This window comes from Hippopotamus amphibius, chromosome 1 (assembly GCF_030028045.1).
Source record: "Hippopotamus amphibius kiboko isolate mHipAmp2 chromosome 1, mHipAmp2.hap2, whole genome shotgun sequence".
In the NCBI taxonomy this organism is placed as follows: Eukaryota; Metazoa; Chordata; class Mammalia; order Artiodactyla; family Hippopotamidae; genus Hippopotamus; species Hippopotamus amphibius.
The window spans coordinates 182,511,854-182,529,825 of record NC_080186.1 but is presented as its reverse complement, the minus strand read 5'-3'; the positions used below and the strand labels follow the sequence as shown (position 1 = coordinate 182,529,825).

Below are 17,972 nucleotides of genomic sequence, written 5' to 3'. Positions count from 1 at the left end.
CCACTGCGCCACCAGGGAAGTCCCCTCATGACTATTTGCTTTTCCTTCTAGCTTTCCTTCAGAAAGAAATGGCCCTTGTCATGTGTCTAAGAGAGCTCTAGTCTTTTGGAGAGTTCTGTACTTATTAAAATATAAATAATTGCCATCTCTTAATGCATGAGCTATAAACTGCAGTATCCAGTCTTGTGGATTTATTTCTAATAACTAATATTACATCAGCATCATTGTGAATTTGTGAATCTGGCATGCTTTTGGTTTATAAATGTCCATGTAACAGAGACTGATAAATTTTAAGGGATTACTAATAAAATTACCAATAAAATTCTAGAGATGCTAATTAAAATCACCTAGAGATGCTATTCCCTGGAGGACCTGTCTGAGCGGCCAGGGACCTCCTTAGGGGAATGTAGGTGTCTCTCTTGGAAACCACATAAACTTTTGTAATTGATTTTTTTTGATTGAATAAAAAAGGATACAAGATGGGAAGAAAAGTTTTGTTATTCAAGGAATCCTGACTTATTTGGCCCATTGTAGCCCAAAGAGTACTTCTCAATTTTTGGTTTTTCCCCTCTTCAATGTTAGTTTTTGGAAGTATTTTAGGAACATTGAACTTCATGTTTCTGTGACACCTCCGAAGTTAATGTGGCTCAATGTTTTCCTTTTAGAATGAGATCTTTTTTTTTAACACTTTACGTGGTGTCCTCAGAGAAGATCACGCCCTCGTATTCAGAGCCGTCTCCATGAAGGTGGAGAATTTCACAGAAACCAATGAAATAAATGAGCTCTTTGACCTATTTACTTACAACAAGGTAAAATCAGATACACATTTACATTTGTTCTGCACTCTTGCAGAAATCTACATAAAATGGATTCTAAGGGTCCTAGACTAATGTGCTACTACATAACTTTGGTACAGAAATCTTAATGTTATTCAGTAGATGGATTTCAGAAAACGTGGTTAAATCAGTTCTTATCTAGTAAATATTAATCATCCTACTGTAGGTGCTCAATACCATCTACCTTTGTTCACATAGGCTTAGCTTTCTACTTTTAAGGTGAACCCTTCTTCTGCTTGGTGGAAATTTGTTCTTGTGTCGACTGAAAGAAAAACACACAGCATAAAAGTTGTGAGTTAAGTTCTATTCAGGAATCTTACTGAGGACTATAGCCCAGGAGACAGCTTCTCAGAGTGGTCTGAGAAACTGCTCCAAAGAGGTAAGGGAGGATCCAGGATGTATCTGAACTTTTTTTGCTGGGAAAAACATGCAGTCAAGCATAAAAGGATTACTGCTAATCACAAGGAACAGACATATCAAGTTAATAATTTTAGTGCTTTTCTGTGTATGGAAAGATGTAAGAATCTGGGGTCATTAAAATTTTTCCTTACATATGCACCTTAACAATCTAGGAGCCAGTATATTCAAAGCACTGAATGCTTCCTGTTTTTCTCCATCCTGAGTTCCCCCCTGGACGTTCCCCTGCAGGACAGGACGCACTGTCAGTGGGCAGCGGCAGTGGGTAACGGCTGACCCTTATAGAACTGGAATGGCAGGCAACATTTTTTCTTTATACTTGCCATGTGAACATCTCAATTTAAAAACTTTTCTGTACCCTGAATCCTTTATATATGGGACATATTTTCTCATCTTTTGCCTATCAATTAGTGACGGTCTCCTGTTTTGTTAGCACACGGAGGATAACCCAGACATACAACTAAAGTGCACAGTGCAGTCAGGAGCACAGCTCAGAATCTTGCTAATCAAAATGGAATGTGTCAGAATTTAGATACTGAATTTTGTTCAAATAACGGACAGCTTCTCCTGTCTTAGGGAGCGTCTCTGGCCCGGATGCTTTCTAGTTTCTTGAATGAGAAAATATTTATCAGCGCACTTAAGGTGAGTTTACAAAATTGTTACCTGGAAGACAGTAAAACATAAATTGCTTTGGCATGTTATTTATTTTAACCTTAACTTTTCTATTTTGACAGTCATATTTGGAGACATTTTCTTACTCAAATGCTGAGCAAGATGATCTGTGGAGGCATTTTCAAATGGTAATTCTCTCATTTCCTGCCATGTTTTTGCTGCGTCGTTCCGTGAGATGGGGAGGCCATACGTGTATGGTGATGCCACAGGAAAACCCTTTCCTTGCTTATGACACTCCTTTAAGTCAGGGGTTGCGTCTTTCGTTTTCACCATGGTATTGCCAGTGCCCAGAAGAGAGCCTACATATATTAGACCCATAAGAACTGTGTTCAGTGAATGAATGAATGAATGAATAAGTGAATGAATGAACTAAGTAACCATTCATATACAGAGAGTTGAACAGAATTAAATTTGGCCCAGATTATCACTCACTGGGAATTGCTATATAAATGAGGAGTAGAATAGCTATGTATTTTCTTTTAAGAGATTGCTACCTCAAAGAATTTTGATGACAAATATCTGCTTTTGTGATGATTTTTTTAAAACAGGCTATAGATGACCAGAGTAAAATTCTTTTGCCAGCAAAAGTAAAAAGCATCATGGACAGTTGGACGCACCAGAGTGGTTTTCCAGTTATCACCTTAAATGTATCTACTGGGGTCATGAAACAGGAGCCATTTTATCTTGGAAAGGTTAAAAATCAGACCCTTCTAACCCACAAGTAGGTAGATTTACTCCTCCGTCTTCACCTTCCTTGGGGGTTGAGCTCTGATCAAATGGAAACCAGCCTGTGGGTGAGGAAGAATAACCCCTATCGGATATACACCATTCTGTGGGGTGACTCTGGGATGGTGACTGAGTGCTCTGTGCAGGATGTCACTGGGGTGCTAAGGTGGGACAGAGCCCCTGATGTGCTGAGCAAGGCCAGAGACCTGCATTTAGGGATTCAAGCAGTGCCCCTCCCCTGGGATTCAGGGCCACACCCACACCCACAGCTTCGGTTGGTTATGCGTTCTCTTTTGTCCGTTAGACAGAGGTAATGTATTACTCAGAATTCTGTGTGAAAGGCAATCAAATAGATCCTGAATGGCCTCATGTTAGTTAAGAAAAAAGGGGATCCTGTTGCAAGATTGCCTTCCCTTCCCTAGGAATGGAACTGAATGGTGACTATGTCCTTGAGGAGTAATTCTGTGTATGTCTGCCCACGCACGTATCTGTGCTTTGGTAGCCAGACCTAAAATAGTAGAATTACAGATCCTAAATTCAAACCTTAGGTAAGTCTTATTCAAAATCTCTGAGTTTCAGTTGCCTTATCTATAAAGTAAATGTAACAACATGTATCCCAGGGGATTGTTGTAGAAGTGAAATGACATAGTAAGTATCGAGTGGCTCAGCATTCATTACTTCCCTTTCCTTCTCTTTGTTAGATACTTTTCAACTGTTTTTGATAAAAATTTTGATCCTCAGATCTCATTGTATTAAGTATCAGCACAAATGAGTCATTCATTTTCATATATCACCACCACCAAAATTTTCAGGTTGTTCCACTCTTTCTTTAAAACTCCCGGGGAGAAAACAGAAGACCTGCAGGTCCCTTCTCCCTGTGATAGTTCATGACTTTTGAGAAGGGGTGGCCTTAGCTATCACATAAACAAAACCCCTCAATTCAAAGTCTGAGAAACCAGACTTGTGAGCATTTGAGCAAGGTTGGAAACATTGCCCAAATTCTAAGTAGTGTGTCTTTTCAGATGACTAATGTTCTCCCTGTGGTCAGTGACTTCATCCAGGTCACATCCACCAATGTGGGAAGAGTGCCAGCATTCAGTAAATACGAATAATCTGGCTGATTTTGTTGAACACGTTTCAGACAGGGAGAAAGCTTGAGGTGGAAAAGCATTTTGAAATGTTTGTCAAGCATTTTCTTCTTAAATGATTATTCAACTCTCTTGGCATGGATGTCTGCAGCATTTGAATGACCCCTGAGTAAGGCCAAGTGGCTATAATTTAATATAAACAGGCCTTGAAAGTTTCAGATACAGGAGAGTCTTAGTAGCTACCTTAAGTTATAAGAAGAAGCAAATCTATAAGACACAACAAGAGAGTAAACAAATAGCCAAAGGAAAACTGGCTTGTAAAACAACAGTGAATAATTCTAAGAGCAAAGTCCTGCATATCCACAGGGAATGACCAAAGAATATAAGTTCTGTTATTTTATCATCTTATTTAATATTGACTCAGAGCTGATGTCCTTATGTGTGAACATTAACTGAATTTTAAATTTTTTTCCAAAAAGTGACACATGGATTGTACCTATTCTTTGGATAAAAAATGGAACTACACAGTCTTTAGTCTGGCTAGATAAAAGCAACAGTAAGTAACAAATTTTTTAAAATATCTTCACATATATATGTAAATATATATGTATATTCATATAAAGGCAGAGAATGAAATGTTGAAATGTCTAGCTTTTGAAAAGCTATCTTGTTTAAAACTAAAATATTATATCATTCTTATTGAACATAGAGCTTTAAAGAAAAGTTTCTAATCAGAAGTCATTATATGTGGAAAAAATATAAGTATAGGGTAAGATCATTACATATTTTAGAATATCTTTACTTTTTGTTTTATTGGATTTATTGTTTAGAATTAAGAGGGTGTAGTACAAACATGCAGTAAAATATTTTTAAAATGTACCATTTCAAACTTTTCACATATTTCTTTGTAGAAGTATTCCCTGAAATGCAAGTTTCAGATTCTGATCATGACTGGGTGATTTTAAATTTGAATATGACTGGATATTATAGAGTTAACTATGATAAATTAGGTTGGAAGAAATTAAATCAACAGCTTGAAAAAGATCCTAAGGTAAGGTTATTTTTTTATACCTTTTATTAAATATGATTAATATTGCACTCTCTAGCCTTTAAAGGTTGAGTTTTCATCAACCTGTCTGGTGGGAACTTGACTCCTGTTGCCACCCCTCACCCCAAGGCATACTGGATTTTTTTTTTTTTATTCTTAGAAAGGAGAGGTTTTGGTTGAAAGTATTGTGTTTTTGAACATTAATCTCATTTTTCCCACAATAATTTTACCTTTCTAGGTAAAAAAATCAGAATAGTTGCCTATTAACCATTAATTTTGCGATCTTAAGCAAGGCAAATGTTCTGCTTCAATTTCTTCACTTTAAAATGGGAATAATATCATATCTTTCTTTTTCCTCATGAGGATTAGAGATGATGTAGGTAAACATACACTTAAAATTTCAAAGCCCATAATAGGTGCCAGTACATATATGCTAGAAAATGTTAATTTTCTAAAAATTGTATTTTCACCCTCCCTCAAAGGAGAGAATTTAATTCACAAGGTATCAATAATAATCCAATATCACTTTAAATTGTAAAACAACTGTAAATCATTATACAATATATAAATATTAAAATATTGGCTAGCTCTTATCAGTCAGCTGTTAATTGGTTGAATTAAACCAAATCTCCATTGGTGGAGATGGATGCTGGCTTAGAATTCTATAGAGCTGGCTCTGTTGTGAACTCTTGGGCTGTTCTGCCGAGACCAGCTCGGCGACTCGAGGCGAGTGACGGGTGCCGCAAGCTTGAAGAAGACACAGACACAGACTGAAGAGAAAAGTGGGACCGGGGGGCTCAAGACCTCTCGGATCAAGAGCCCTGCTGACTCATCCCAGGCTGCTTTTATTGAGTTCGTGGGCTAACATTCTCAGGTTACACTCATAAACAATCAAAGGCCTCACATGACTGAGGCAATTATCTTTGTTTACTTCCTGGGTCTGAGTGAGCTGGGGGTGGAGAGCAAAACAGCCCTGGGGGTAGGAGACCTCTCTCAGATATTGGGGGTCTGTGCCCCACCCGTGTTGGCCCCTCTGCGACTGTGCCTGTCTTAGGTTGTTCCTCCCTTGAGGAATCTTACCCATCTCTGGCTAACCAGTCATCCTCCAGGGCCAAACACGGTGATATAAAGAAGGCTCTATGCACCACCCCTGTTGGCCCCTCTGCGGCTGTGCCTGTCTTAGGTTGTTCCTCCTCTGAGGAATCTTACCCGTCTTTGGCTAACCAGCCATCCTTCAGGACCAAACAGGGTGATATTAGTCTCCACGCCCCGCACCCTCAGTTCCTCCACTGCTCAAGCAGGACATTCTGAATCCCATCACTCGGCCCACATACTTCAACATTTTCAATGCTTCAAAAAGGTTCCAGAATGTCTTCCCACACTGTTCCTTTAGTCTCTATTCGTAAAACTAGAGTGTTGAATTAAAAGATATCTTAGGTGTCTCTCTCTTCAAAAGTTCTGTGGGTCACACAGCAGCCTCTCTGGCAGAAGAGGCAGTGCACAGCATACTGGTCCAGAGCTTGGGTTCTGGGTCAGGTAGACTTGTGTTCATGGTTTTGTTCATCATTTACCAGATGTGTGACCGTGGGTCTCTTGTTTGGTCAGTCATGCCTTGGGTTCCTTATGTGTATAATAATGGGTGTAACCGTTACAGGGTGGTTGTGAAGATTAAATAAGGTGACATGTATATTACGTTTAACAGAGGCCTGACACCATTCAGACATTCAGAACATGATCAGTAAAAAATTATATAATTATAAAATTATTTTATAATTAAAAAAAATTATCATTGGGCTTTTGAGTAAAGGTACAAAAACCAGTTAAAATAATACTTTATTTAAAATCTTTTTCAGAGTAGCTAAATTCTTTTTAATTTCTAAGGGCACTCTTAGCCATGGAAGCACTAGGTCATGCCATTACAGCTATGATTTCTTGAAACCCTTGTAGATTTACTTATTGAAAAACTGGGGTCATTTATTCCTATAACATAATTGCTGAAAGAATAAAACATTTCTATTAATATTAATCTAGAAAATGTAAGTGTTATTATTACTACCAGAAAAGATATGTGACTACTACAAAGGAAAGAATTAAGCTTGGCTTGTTGGCTTGTTCAGATGCTCAAAGGGATGTTGTGAAGACAAATTTTATGGGACCACATATCTGAACATGCTGGGGGTGGGGGGTGTTGAAGGAACGCTGTAGGAAACTTTGGGCACCCTTAGGACACAAGCTGAGACAGAGTCCTGTGGCCTGGCAATGCCAGGGAGCTCAAACAGAAGCCTGAGGAATTAGTTTGGCAATTGACTCCTGCCTTTTCATGATTCAAAGGGCTATATTGGTGGTATTGTGTTGAATTAGTAAACTCTTGAGAAGAGAGGTACTATTGAAAAGAGTAACTCAGTATTGCCAAAATAGTGCTAAGTAATATTTATTTAAGGCTTCCTATGCCAAAAAGCCCCCTGACAACAATTTGGACATTGTGATACAATTTAATGTATACTTTCTGTTTTGGAGAGGCCCTTTAAACTTGGCTTCCTGTTTTATTTTTTAACATGCTGTTTTTCACAGAGTATTTTGGCAAAACTCTCAGCCATATTTAAGCCTTATGATTGATGTGCAGAGGGATCACTTGTCAAAAACAGATGTATAATAAATAAATTATGGGAACTATCCTTAGATATTATCACTTCTCTGTACATGACATAATTCACATGAAAGTGCTTTGTAAGCAGCAATGATCTTTAAATGTTATTATTTTGAAAATTATTTTTTTACTAAAAAATGTTCTCATCTTTTCTTGAACATTTTTGGATCTCATTTGCAGGCCATTCCTGTTATTCAGAGACTTCAGTTAGTTGATGATGCCTTTTCCTTGTCTAAGTGAGTATATTTTCTTCTCTCATCATTTTATGGTATAAAAGTTGCTAGAATATGCAACAACATGGATGAACCTTGAGAACATTATGTTGCATGAAATAAGCCAGGCACAGACAGACAAATACTGTATATTTCCATTTATATGAAGTGCTTAGTTGTCAGAATCCTAGAGACAGAAAGATTGGTGGTTGCCAAGGGCTGGGGCGGGAGGGTGGGAGGGGGAATGGGGAGATACTGTTTAATGGGATTAGAGTTTCAGTTTCACAAGATGAAAAGAGTTATGGAGATGCGTGGTGATGATGGTTGTACAACATTATGAATGTATTTTTAAAAAATTTTATTGGAGTACAGTTGATTTACAATGTCACGTTAGTTTCTGCTTTACAGCAAAGTGAATCAGTTATACATATGAATGTATTTAATACCAGCACTTTAAAACAGTTAAGAAGACAAATTTTATGTGTATTTTGCAACAATAAAGAAATCAGAAAAAAAGACAGTTCAAAAACAGCCATTATCAGGATAAGAGCAATAACATCTATTACTATTAGAAATGAAAGCCACAGAAAACAATGTTTTTTACAGCAATTTGACAAAAAGGAATAGGTTCTTTCTCAAGTCAAAATTTGGTGGTTAATTATATGAAAGTCATATATTTTCAATCAAATTAACTTTAGTATAATAAGATTTAAACTGATTATGGAGAAATTTTGAAAGGCTCTTAAAGGAGCAGCAAAAAAAATTCAATGTTTTAAAAGGAAGCCCTAAGGGGAAGTGGTGGGGGGGGGGTTTGATTGGGAGTTTGGGAATGACATGTACACACTGTTATGTTTAAAATACAATGCCTTTCCATGAAAGAAAAAAAAAAAGGAAGCCCTTAAAGGAAAACCTTTAGAAAAATGCAGTAGAGATGATGTAAATAGAAAAAAGTAATAGTGTTTAAATATTTATAGGAGTATTGCAAAATGTATACGAATCGTTATTTTTAAAATCTCAGTCAAGAGTAAAAACTTAGGTAAAATGCAAGGGATTCAGACTTGCATTTGTAAAGACTGTTAAATGTTAAAATGGATAAATTTAGGAAGATTGTAGAAGATGTGTTCATGTTTTTCTAAGATATTGGAAGTTAAGGAAATAAAGTGATATATCAAAAAAAAAAAAGAGTTTCTGGAAATAAATAGACTATCAATGAAGATTTTGAAGTGATTTTTGGTATCCAAAGATGATGACTGTAGGTATAATTTTAATGAGCCTGAATTTTAGCATATTACAGAATTATTGATTTCATTTATATTGAATTTACTCAATATAAGCTCTGCTGATAAGTTTCTAACCAGGAAAATGAATATATGTTCAGAATTTAAATTCTCAGACAGTAAAATTAAGGAGTACACATAATAAATTATCTAGTGTGTTCTTTCTTTGGCCTGTCATATTTCTTGAATGAATGTCTGCATGTTTTATCTTCCTTTTTTTTTTGCTGCTTTTCTCCATGTGATGTACGGCACATTTCCCCGTCCACTACTTTGCTGAAACATTTTGCTAAGATTACCATGACTTTAATATTGTAATCACATCCTCCTGCAAACTTCTTTTTTGACTTCCTGAGACTCCAGTATGCATACCTAGTTCTCCTCCAGTATCTGACTTCTCTTTTTCCTGAAGCTGTGAGCATCCTTAAGACCAGTCATGGTTATGCTATTCTCTTCTATCTTTCCTCTGGATAATTCACGCCTTCTGATGGTTTCAGTGATCATCTTATTATGCATATGTACAGTGCCCAGCAGATATAAAGTACTCAATAAATGTGAAAGGATATGTTAACTGCTTGTCTCCTCCTGTCTTCTGTTTATCCTGTGGTCATTTAAATTCAGTACCTTAAACAATGAACTTCTGTCTGTAAATTGCTCCTGCTATCAATTTCTCTCTGTCAAAGGTACTACTAGTATTCCCATCCCCCACACGTGAAACATCAGAGATATCCTTGACTCCTCTCTCTCTCTCTCCATTTCCCATCAAGTCATCATGTGTTATCTGTTCATTCTGGGGATCTGAGGAATGTCTTTTGGATTCTCACCTCACTTCTACTTTCACTGCTTCCGTACCAAGCCAAGCTTTCATCACCCTTTGCCTGGCCTATTGCATTAGCTTCAGCCTTTAGTGCTTTAGAATTCCATTTGCAGCACAATTGCAACAAAATTTTAAGGCATCAATTTCATGATCTTGCTCCCCTTGTTTAAACACCTTCCCACCAAATGTAAACTCTTCATCCTGATATTCAAGGCCCTCCACACTTTTGATTCACCTTACCTATTAGCCACTATGCATAAAATAAATTCCCTGCCTCAGTTAACTTGGTCTAATTCCCACTTTATCTTCTTTGTGGTAAACTGCCTTCCTCTTATCTCTCTATTTATTCCAGTCCTTCATTGCTTTTCTCAAGTTTCTCCTCCAAAAGGCCTTCCCTGCCTCTCCCATCACACGCGTATATTTTTCTTCTTTGCCACTTTATTGTATTCGTTGCCTCTGCTAGGACCTTTCGTTAACAACTTCTTATGTGCAAGTCTTAGCTCCTCACTAAGTAATAAGCTCCTCACTGGTAAGCAAGAGGAGTGTCCTGTTTGTCTTCACTATTTTTGTGTCCCTACTAGTATCTGGCAGAAAATTAGATGGAGAATGACTTTTAATTAATACTTGTTAAATGGAAATTATACGCTCTTAAGAATGTATACTAGATGCACAAATATTCTAGTGCCTGACAATCAGCCCAACATTTGGCCTGGATTTTCTGCAGCCTCCAAGAATTTGGGCAATTGAACCTATCAAACTGAAATGGAGGGTCTGTCCTCCATTGCCTGGATTCTACCTTATCAATGAGATGGGTCCTTTACCCTCCAGCTTCTTGATTTCGTATACCTTATTGAAGTCAGGCATTGAAGCATGGAACAAATGTGGAAAGTGTGCAAATCATTTAGCAAGGGAAGGTTTTTTGAATCTGTGTTTTGTTTGTTTGTTTTTTAAACCAAACAGAAACAATTATATTGAGATTGAAACAGCACTTGATTTAACCAAATACCTTGCTGAAGAAGATGAAATCATAGTGTGGCATACAGTTTTGGTGAACCTAGTGACCAGGGACCTTGTTTCTGATATGAACAACCATGATATATATCCATTATTAAAGGTAATTTCATTCTTTGTTAGGTGGGTTTTTAAAAAAAAAATTTCTTTCTTCCTCTTTCCATATTTTAGATAGCAACTGTGAAACAGGTCTTTCCCAAAATAATAGTTGGTTAGTTATGTATATAGTCATTTTCTTAGGAATGATTGTTTATTCTTAGAAGAAAACCCCTTAGTCATAGGCCTCATCCAGGAGATGAGTATCAGCGAAGGTTAGAAAGGGTCTTCATTCTGGGTGAGGTGTCAGTGCGTCTCAAGAAACCAGAAGTGGATGGAAATGGTATGACTTTTTTTTTCTTATATAAAAAAAGATAGTACCTATTAACAACTGTTTCCCTAAAAGATTGTTAGTCAAATGGAATGACTTTTCACAATTCTATATTCATGATTCATGTACTCTGATTTACAGGGCCAGCACTTAAAACCAGAGAGTTATATCCCAGAAAAAGTAAACATTTTGAAGCTGAGTTTGATATTGGGATGAGAGATGGAGAAATTAGAAATAATGAGTGAAGAAATGACATGCCATCATGTCCTTATAAAAGGGGAAAATAACCTCGATAAAAGGGGAAATTTCTGTTGTTAAATCTTAAACATAAGATGGCACAGGTAAAACCAAAGCCAGAGTTCAGGAGCAGCCCCTCTGAGAGTTAAGGGCCACAAAGAAAACAGCAAGTGTGTTAGGTGATGATTCCAGGTGAGATTCTGGGACAGTCTGAGGGCGAGTTCACACTTGGGGTTCCGGACTTTATTGTATCCGTGTACAAAGTGCTGGTGGGAACATACTTGAATGTGAGCATGGTGACCAATAAAAGAAGGTACTTGAATGTGGGATCGAGGTGGCTCATTGATAACATCTGATCACTTGTTCTGAGTAAAGAAGTAAAAGCTAATGTTTGCTTTTAAAAATTTCAATGAATAACATTAATTTATTCTGAGGGGTGTATTGGTAAGTGTATGACTATTATAATCTTATTATTTACCTGCCGATAGCTCAATTGAAGAAATTTTATTTTGAATTCAGGGCTTAAAATTAGTCCAAGGCATAAATCAGTATTCCTTGTTTTCTTAGAAACATGTATACTAAGTATGGAAGTTTCAAGGTAGAAAGTTTGTTTTATATTTTTCCATTTTTTTATCTATTTTAAAGACAACTGGAAATGTTTGGGTGACAGTAAATGATAAGAATGACTAATATTTGTTGAGTTCGTGCTATGTACCAAGCAGTGTGCTTACACACATATTGTTTATGTATTGCTTAGGTTTGAGGAAACTGAACCTAGAGAGGTTTAAAAAGTTATACATTTAGTAACAAATAAAAGTTATACATTTAGTAACAAATAAAGAAGAAATATCTGTCACCTCTTTGTTAACATCTTTTCAGACAAAGAGAAAAGCAGTGCAAATTGAGTGCTGTGAGCAGAACTAACAGTGTATTTTCTTTATTGTTTATAGAAGTATCTGTTAAAGAGACTTATCTCAATATGGAATACTTACTCAACTATAATTCGTGAAAATGTGACAGCATTGCAGGATGACTATTTAGCTCTGTAAGTACTTTTTGAGCAGTTATGATTGAATTAAATGATTCATATTAATGGATAGGCTTCCAGATTCTTAAAATAAGATACTAATAGTTATAATTCACTGAGATATTTGTGTGCAATTTGAGAACACTAGCTTTGGGATTGGTGAGCTGCATGTATCCTAACAGGAAATAGTAGTTTGGGACCTTAATTCTCATGCAAAGCACATATATGTACACACAGGAATTTATAGCTTTATATTCTCAAATCTTAGGCTACTGGTTGAAATCTTAAGAATGTCGTGCTATTGGTGAAGGGTTGTGCTAAGCAAAACCAGCCTATACAAATGAATTGAAGGGTATGGGAAGAACACAGGGGAAAAATCCCCTCTGTATGTTATTGATGACAGAGGGAAAAGTTCCATTATTTATGTCAGACAGAAATTCTAACATTATGCAAATATGATTAGGGAGCTTGATCAGTTATCTGTGTATGAGCATGACCAAGTATTGCAAACGATTTCCCCATCATTGCCTCCCTGTGACACAAGGTTTGTGTGTGTAGGCTGGGCTTCCAGATTTAGGGGGGGAATTTGTGACCGGCAATGAATGGTACAGGGATTATGTTTACAGCTCTAGTCCACATCAAGCTGAAATCGATTAAACCAAGCAAGAAATACAAAACATGCAAAAGGTGATTATTCTCTCTCACAAGTATCCTTCTGAGAGGGGAGAACTTTTTGAGCTAGGGTGTGTGACTAGAAGGACACAGAATTGGATTCACAGATGGATGGAAGATGAAAGGGACGAGCCTGGGTGGAAAGTGGGTAGGCAAGTTGTATAAGCGAAGAGAAAGGCCCAACCAGGCAGCGCCTTTGTTAACCAGACATGGGCTTGGCTCTCCTAAATTGGCCTGAGGTGACCCGCTTTTTGTAGCATCTCAGGGCCAATTCTCTTCGGAGCAATCTCAAAGAGTTAGACGGAGCTTCCAGAGAATTCCATCTTGCTGCTGCCAGCTTGGGTTGGGTGGGGAGAGTAGTGAATGTATAAATGAGTGCTCAGAGCTGTCTCTCAGAGGGCCTTCACCCCTGGAAATTCCACTTCTGCTTATCAGAAAGTCAGGCCAGGCTGGGACAAAAGTGGAGGGAGAGTGGAGCAATGGAGATTTGCTCTTGCTTTTTCTGGAAACTTCGGACCCATTGAATTCCTTTACCTCTGACTCTGAACTGCAGAGTGTAAGGAGTCACATTTCAAGGCACTGCTTATCTGGATTTATCAGTAGTGCTCTTCTCCACCTTCTTTTGAACTTTTGTTTGCAACCATAATATGTAACTCTGCTCAGCTATAAAAACAAAGCAGAAACCCCCAGCTTCTCTTCCTGGAGAGGATGTTGACAGCCAGGAGGAGCAGAGGAAGCAGCAGAAGCTCAGGTGAGGGAGGCACACTGTGGGAGGAGAGCAATAAACCTTTGCCTCTGTTCCCATGTGTAGAGAAAGAACTTGATTTTTAAGTGTATTGTATCAGATACTCGAAAGCTATTTTTTTTATCCATAAGGCAGTTATCGTATAAGGGAGGAAAAATAAATTGATAACAGATGTGGCGTGTGTGTACACCCATGTGTGTTTGAGGGAGACGAAGGATGGCAGTAATTTATTTCTTACTTTCAAAAACTGCCAGTCTTAGAGCTTATTTGGTGCCTGAGAGCCTCTCAGCAAATATTTCTCTAAACCTTAAATACAATTGCCATCCACAAAGGCTATTTTTTTTTAACAAACTTGATATTATTGGAAGGATGTTTTAAAATACCCATCTTTTTATGAAACACATATTCTTGGAGGCAGAAAAAAATAAAGGTAGTAATGAAAAATAAATGTTTTTCTTTGACTTCTCCTTCAAGAATATCATTGGAAAAACTTTTTGGAACTGCGTGTTTGTTGGGCCTTGAGGACTGTCTTCAGCTGTCAAGAGAACTCTTCAGAAATTGGATGAACCATCCAGAGAATGAGTAAGAGTAATATTGGAATTGCCCTTCTTTTTGTTCTGTTTCAGCACCAACAATTTCTCTGCCTTTTGATGCTCTTACTCTGGGAATGAACATTTTGTTTTTACTTAGATAATTTTCTCTCTTATTGTTTTTTTCAAATATCCTTTAAAGCACACACACAAACACAATTGTCTCATGTAGGTCTGTGCATAGCAACAGATTAGAATTTATACGTTGAATTCTCCCCCAGGACTTCTCATTAGCAGTGCATTCTGTAATAAGCACCTGTGCTTATTTTGAGTCTTATTTAGGTTGTTTTTTGTGGTTATTTATTCATATATATATATATATATACAAGTGCATCAGAGCACCTCTTTCTATATAAATTTGCAGGCTCACTGGCAGCTGAGACCAACACTCTGTCATTTAATATATAACCTCCGATAGACTCTTAGAAAATGTGACAAGATATGAAACCAAATGGAATTATCAACATACACTCTTTGTACTATTCTAATTTACTCCTCTGTCAAAACTCCTTAGTTTCTAAACTAGTTCGATGATCTCAAGATATTAATGTGAATGACAGTTTTCACAATTGCTTTTCTAGATTCCTACTTTTGATATTTGTATCTGCGATCACAGAAGTTTTTTCTAGATTTATACTTCTAAATATACGACAACCTAGATTAACATATAACTTTACTATGAAAAATATCATTGCATGTTATACCTTACAGAATACCTTATCCAATTAAAAATGCGATTTTATGTTATGGCATTGCCTTGGGAAATGAAAAAGAATGGGATTTTCTATTAAATATCTACAATAATAAAACAAAGGAAGATGAAAGGATTCAGCTTGCATATGCAATGAGCTGCAGTAAAGATCCGTGGATACTTAACAGGTGATTATTACAACTTACCTTGAAAGGGTTCTTGGTGGAATGCAATTAATAAACCACAGAGAGAAAAATAGAAATGAGCTAATGTAAGAATTAATATGAAACATATTTATGCATCAGTAACTTAGAACCATATGGAATTTTAAGTCCATTTATTTAAATTTATTCTTTCCATTGGATAATTTTTACGTATTTATTTTCTGCCACGTGTGCTTTTACAGATATATGGAGTATGCCATCACTACGTCTCCATTTACTTTTAATGAAACAAATATAATTGAAACTGTGGCAGCAACTGAAGTTGGCCGATATGTTGCAAAGGACTTTTTAATCAACAATTGGCAAGCTGTGAGTGAAAGGTAAGGAGGAAATATGACACCTCTCTTTCATTTAGGTCGTTGGTTTGGTGCTAGTGGCTCAACTTTAGTCTTGCTAGGTCACTAAAGTCCTTTGCGTCGACTGGAAAACTGGTGATTTTTCCTGTGTTTAGTCTCACTGCAAACTGGCTGTGTGGAAGATAAGGTCACTTATCCTCATTTTTGGCTTTCTTTGTGAATGTAGGTTTGCATGGGTTACTTATCTACCTCAGTATCCCCGTTGTGCCCACTAAGAATCTTGTCTTCAGAGACACGGATTAGAGCAAGTCATGTTTTTGTTTTGAGTGTACATCATCTCTTCATTTGTTTTGTGAAGTACATCACCATATCTTTAAGAAGCAGCAATGTTCATTACTATATAAGCTTGGATGTTGCTTGTGTCTTTTATTTGTCAGATTCCCTTTATATATCTGGCTTCCATATTCTTGAACTTTTTATATTTCTCACCTTTTAAGATTAAATCTGCTTGCTGCTTAGCCTGTCAGATAAAATATACATTGAAATGCACAAGTCAGACAGCATACCCTTGATAGCTGCTCTGTCTAGAACATGACTTAACCATACATTCTTTTTGCAAGTGTGGGATGTGAATCAAGCCATTTTATTGAGGGGCTTCAGGGGAAGGTCGAAGGGCTGGGAGGACATTGAAATCTGACAACGTCCTTCTCCAGGCCAGGATCTCCCCAGCTTCACAGTCGCTGAAAGCCTTAACCATACTTTCTTAAAAGGCTCGAATAATATGTCCTACAACTATCCACATACTGTAGAGTTAGCAGATGCAGAGTAACCAACAGTTTAGGTCCATACACCTGTAAAGTTGGAAGATGCTATTTGTAAATAAACTTAGGTTTTTGGAACAGATTTAAAATATAAATGTTTAAGAATCTGAATATGGTTCTCTTATAGAGCAAAATAATGGAATGTTTTTCTTTCATAGACATTTACTGAACACCTTTACAACACACCAGAAATATATTTTAAAATCAGATATTTAAAACATGTAGATAAAAGCTCTTTTGTACAGTACCATTTTTCTGGCTCATCAGTAGGACATGCATAGCATACTAATATATTAAAAAAATTGTCCTTATCCCTTGTTTTAAATTGTCATTCTAGGTTCATTGTTCAGAGAGACTTATGACCTTGGGGGTAAATAATGTCTTCCATTTTTGTTTAAGTCATTAAAGGTAATGCCCTCCTTCCCAGGTCCTACTTCACAGTGGGAATTTGGGAGGTAGGTATAAACCAGAATTATTTATACAGATCGCCTTGTGCCATGAGGTTTCAGAGATTCCAACCTCATAGAGCTGTCTGTTACTTTCTGTTCTCTCTCCTTGGAGCTTGTATCAAAAGCTCTGACCCCATGCCCGCTCTCCGGCTGACGTGCCTGGCTTTGCCTGGATTGGAAGCCATCTGCCCTCTTGCTGCTGTGATCATTTTGCCCAAAGTCACTCACTTCAGCTATAGCCCCGACTCTTTTCTTCCAGAGTATCCTGCTGAACAATCTAGTAGCAATTTTGGAATTAAAATGTTAGAGAACAACTCCTTAAAGAAATATGTGATGATTTGCTTGAGACCCAACTTGTAGTCACCACAAGCTGTCACATTCTCCATGCCTTCTGATGCCCTGCCGGGCCCTGAGGAAGACACAGCTTCACAGTTATCCCCCAGGCTCAGTGCTTAGTAGTGCCTGGCACTTGGTGTGCACTTGTAAGTGTTAAGGATTGTTCATGTTGGTGTTGTGGCTCAAGGTGACGTGGTGCCTGTCAGTCCCCAGCTGTATCCGCACTCAGATAGGTGAGCTGCAGCACAAACCTGACACTTTCTAATGTTGCAGAGCTTCACAGTTACCGGGAGTGGCTGATACACCTAAAGACTCCCAAGCCCATCTACCCCTTGAAAATCAGAATCTGCCAGAATAGAGTGCAAAATCTGTACCTTTCACTAGCCCCCTATGTGACCCTGATATAGTTTAACTGAAACTATACTAAAAAATGAAAAAATTATCTAAGGCTACATTGCTCAATATGCTAGCTACTAGCTAACATATGGCTATTTAAATTTAAATTAAGTACAATTAAATGAATTTAAAATTCAGTTCCACAGTTGTACGAGTCTTCTTTTAAGTGCTCAGTGTGTGGCCAGTAGCTACCATACTGGACAGCTCAGATAGACAGCATTTCCATCCTTGAGAGAATTCAACTGGACAGCACTGCTCTAAGGGGTAAAACAGCCCCTCAATTCATTTTTCCTCTCTTTCTATACCATACACAGCGCATGTAACTAGTTAAGCCCCCGAAAAGGCTTTGAGCAATCCATGGGAAAGATTGCCC

The 17,972-nt window shown here is 37.4% G+C and overlaps 1 protein-coding gene across 1 annotated transcript in view; it reads left to right on the top strand.

Annotated features, from left to right (window-relative positions):
* Positions 1-17,972, top strand: part of LVRN (laeverin) — a 68,946-nt gene that overhangs the window by 39,138 nt on the left and 11,836 nt on the right. The window contains exons 7-18 of the mRNA XM_057737069.1: positions 666-809; positions 1,830-1,895; positions 1,988-2,053; positions 2,474-2,646; positions 4,219-4,295; positions 4,651-4,790; positions 7,615-7,670; positions 10,698-10,851; positions 12,303-12,397; positions 14,271-14,378; positions 15,098-15,265; positions 15,484-15,621. Of these exons, the coding sequence (XP_057593052.1) occupies positions 666-809; positions 1,830-1,895; positions 1,988-2,053; positions 2,474-2,646; positions 4,219-4,295; positions 4,651-4,790; positions 7,615-7,670; positions 10,698-10,851; positions 12,303-12,397; positions 14,271-14,378; positions 15,098-15,265; positions 15,484-15,621 (1,385 nt within the window). The remainder of the gene's footprint in view (positions 1-665; positions 810-1,829; positions 1,896-1,987; positions 2,054-2,473; positions 2,647-4,218; positions 4,296-4,650; positions 4,791-7,614; positions 7,671-10,697; positions 10,852-12,302; positions 12,398-14,270; positions 14,379-15,097; positions 15,266-15,483; positions 15,622-17,972) is intronic.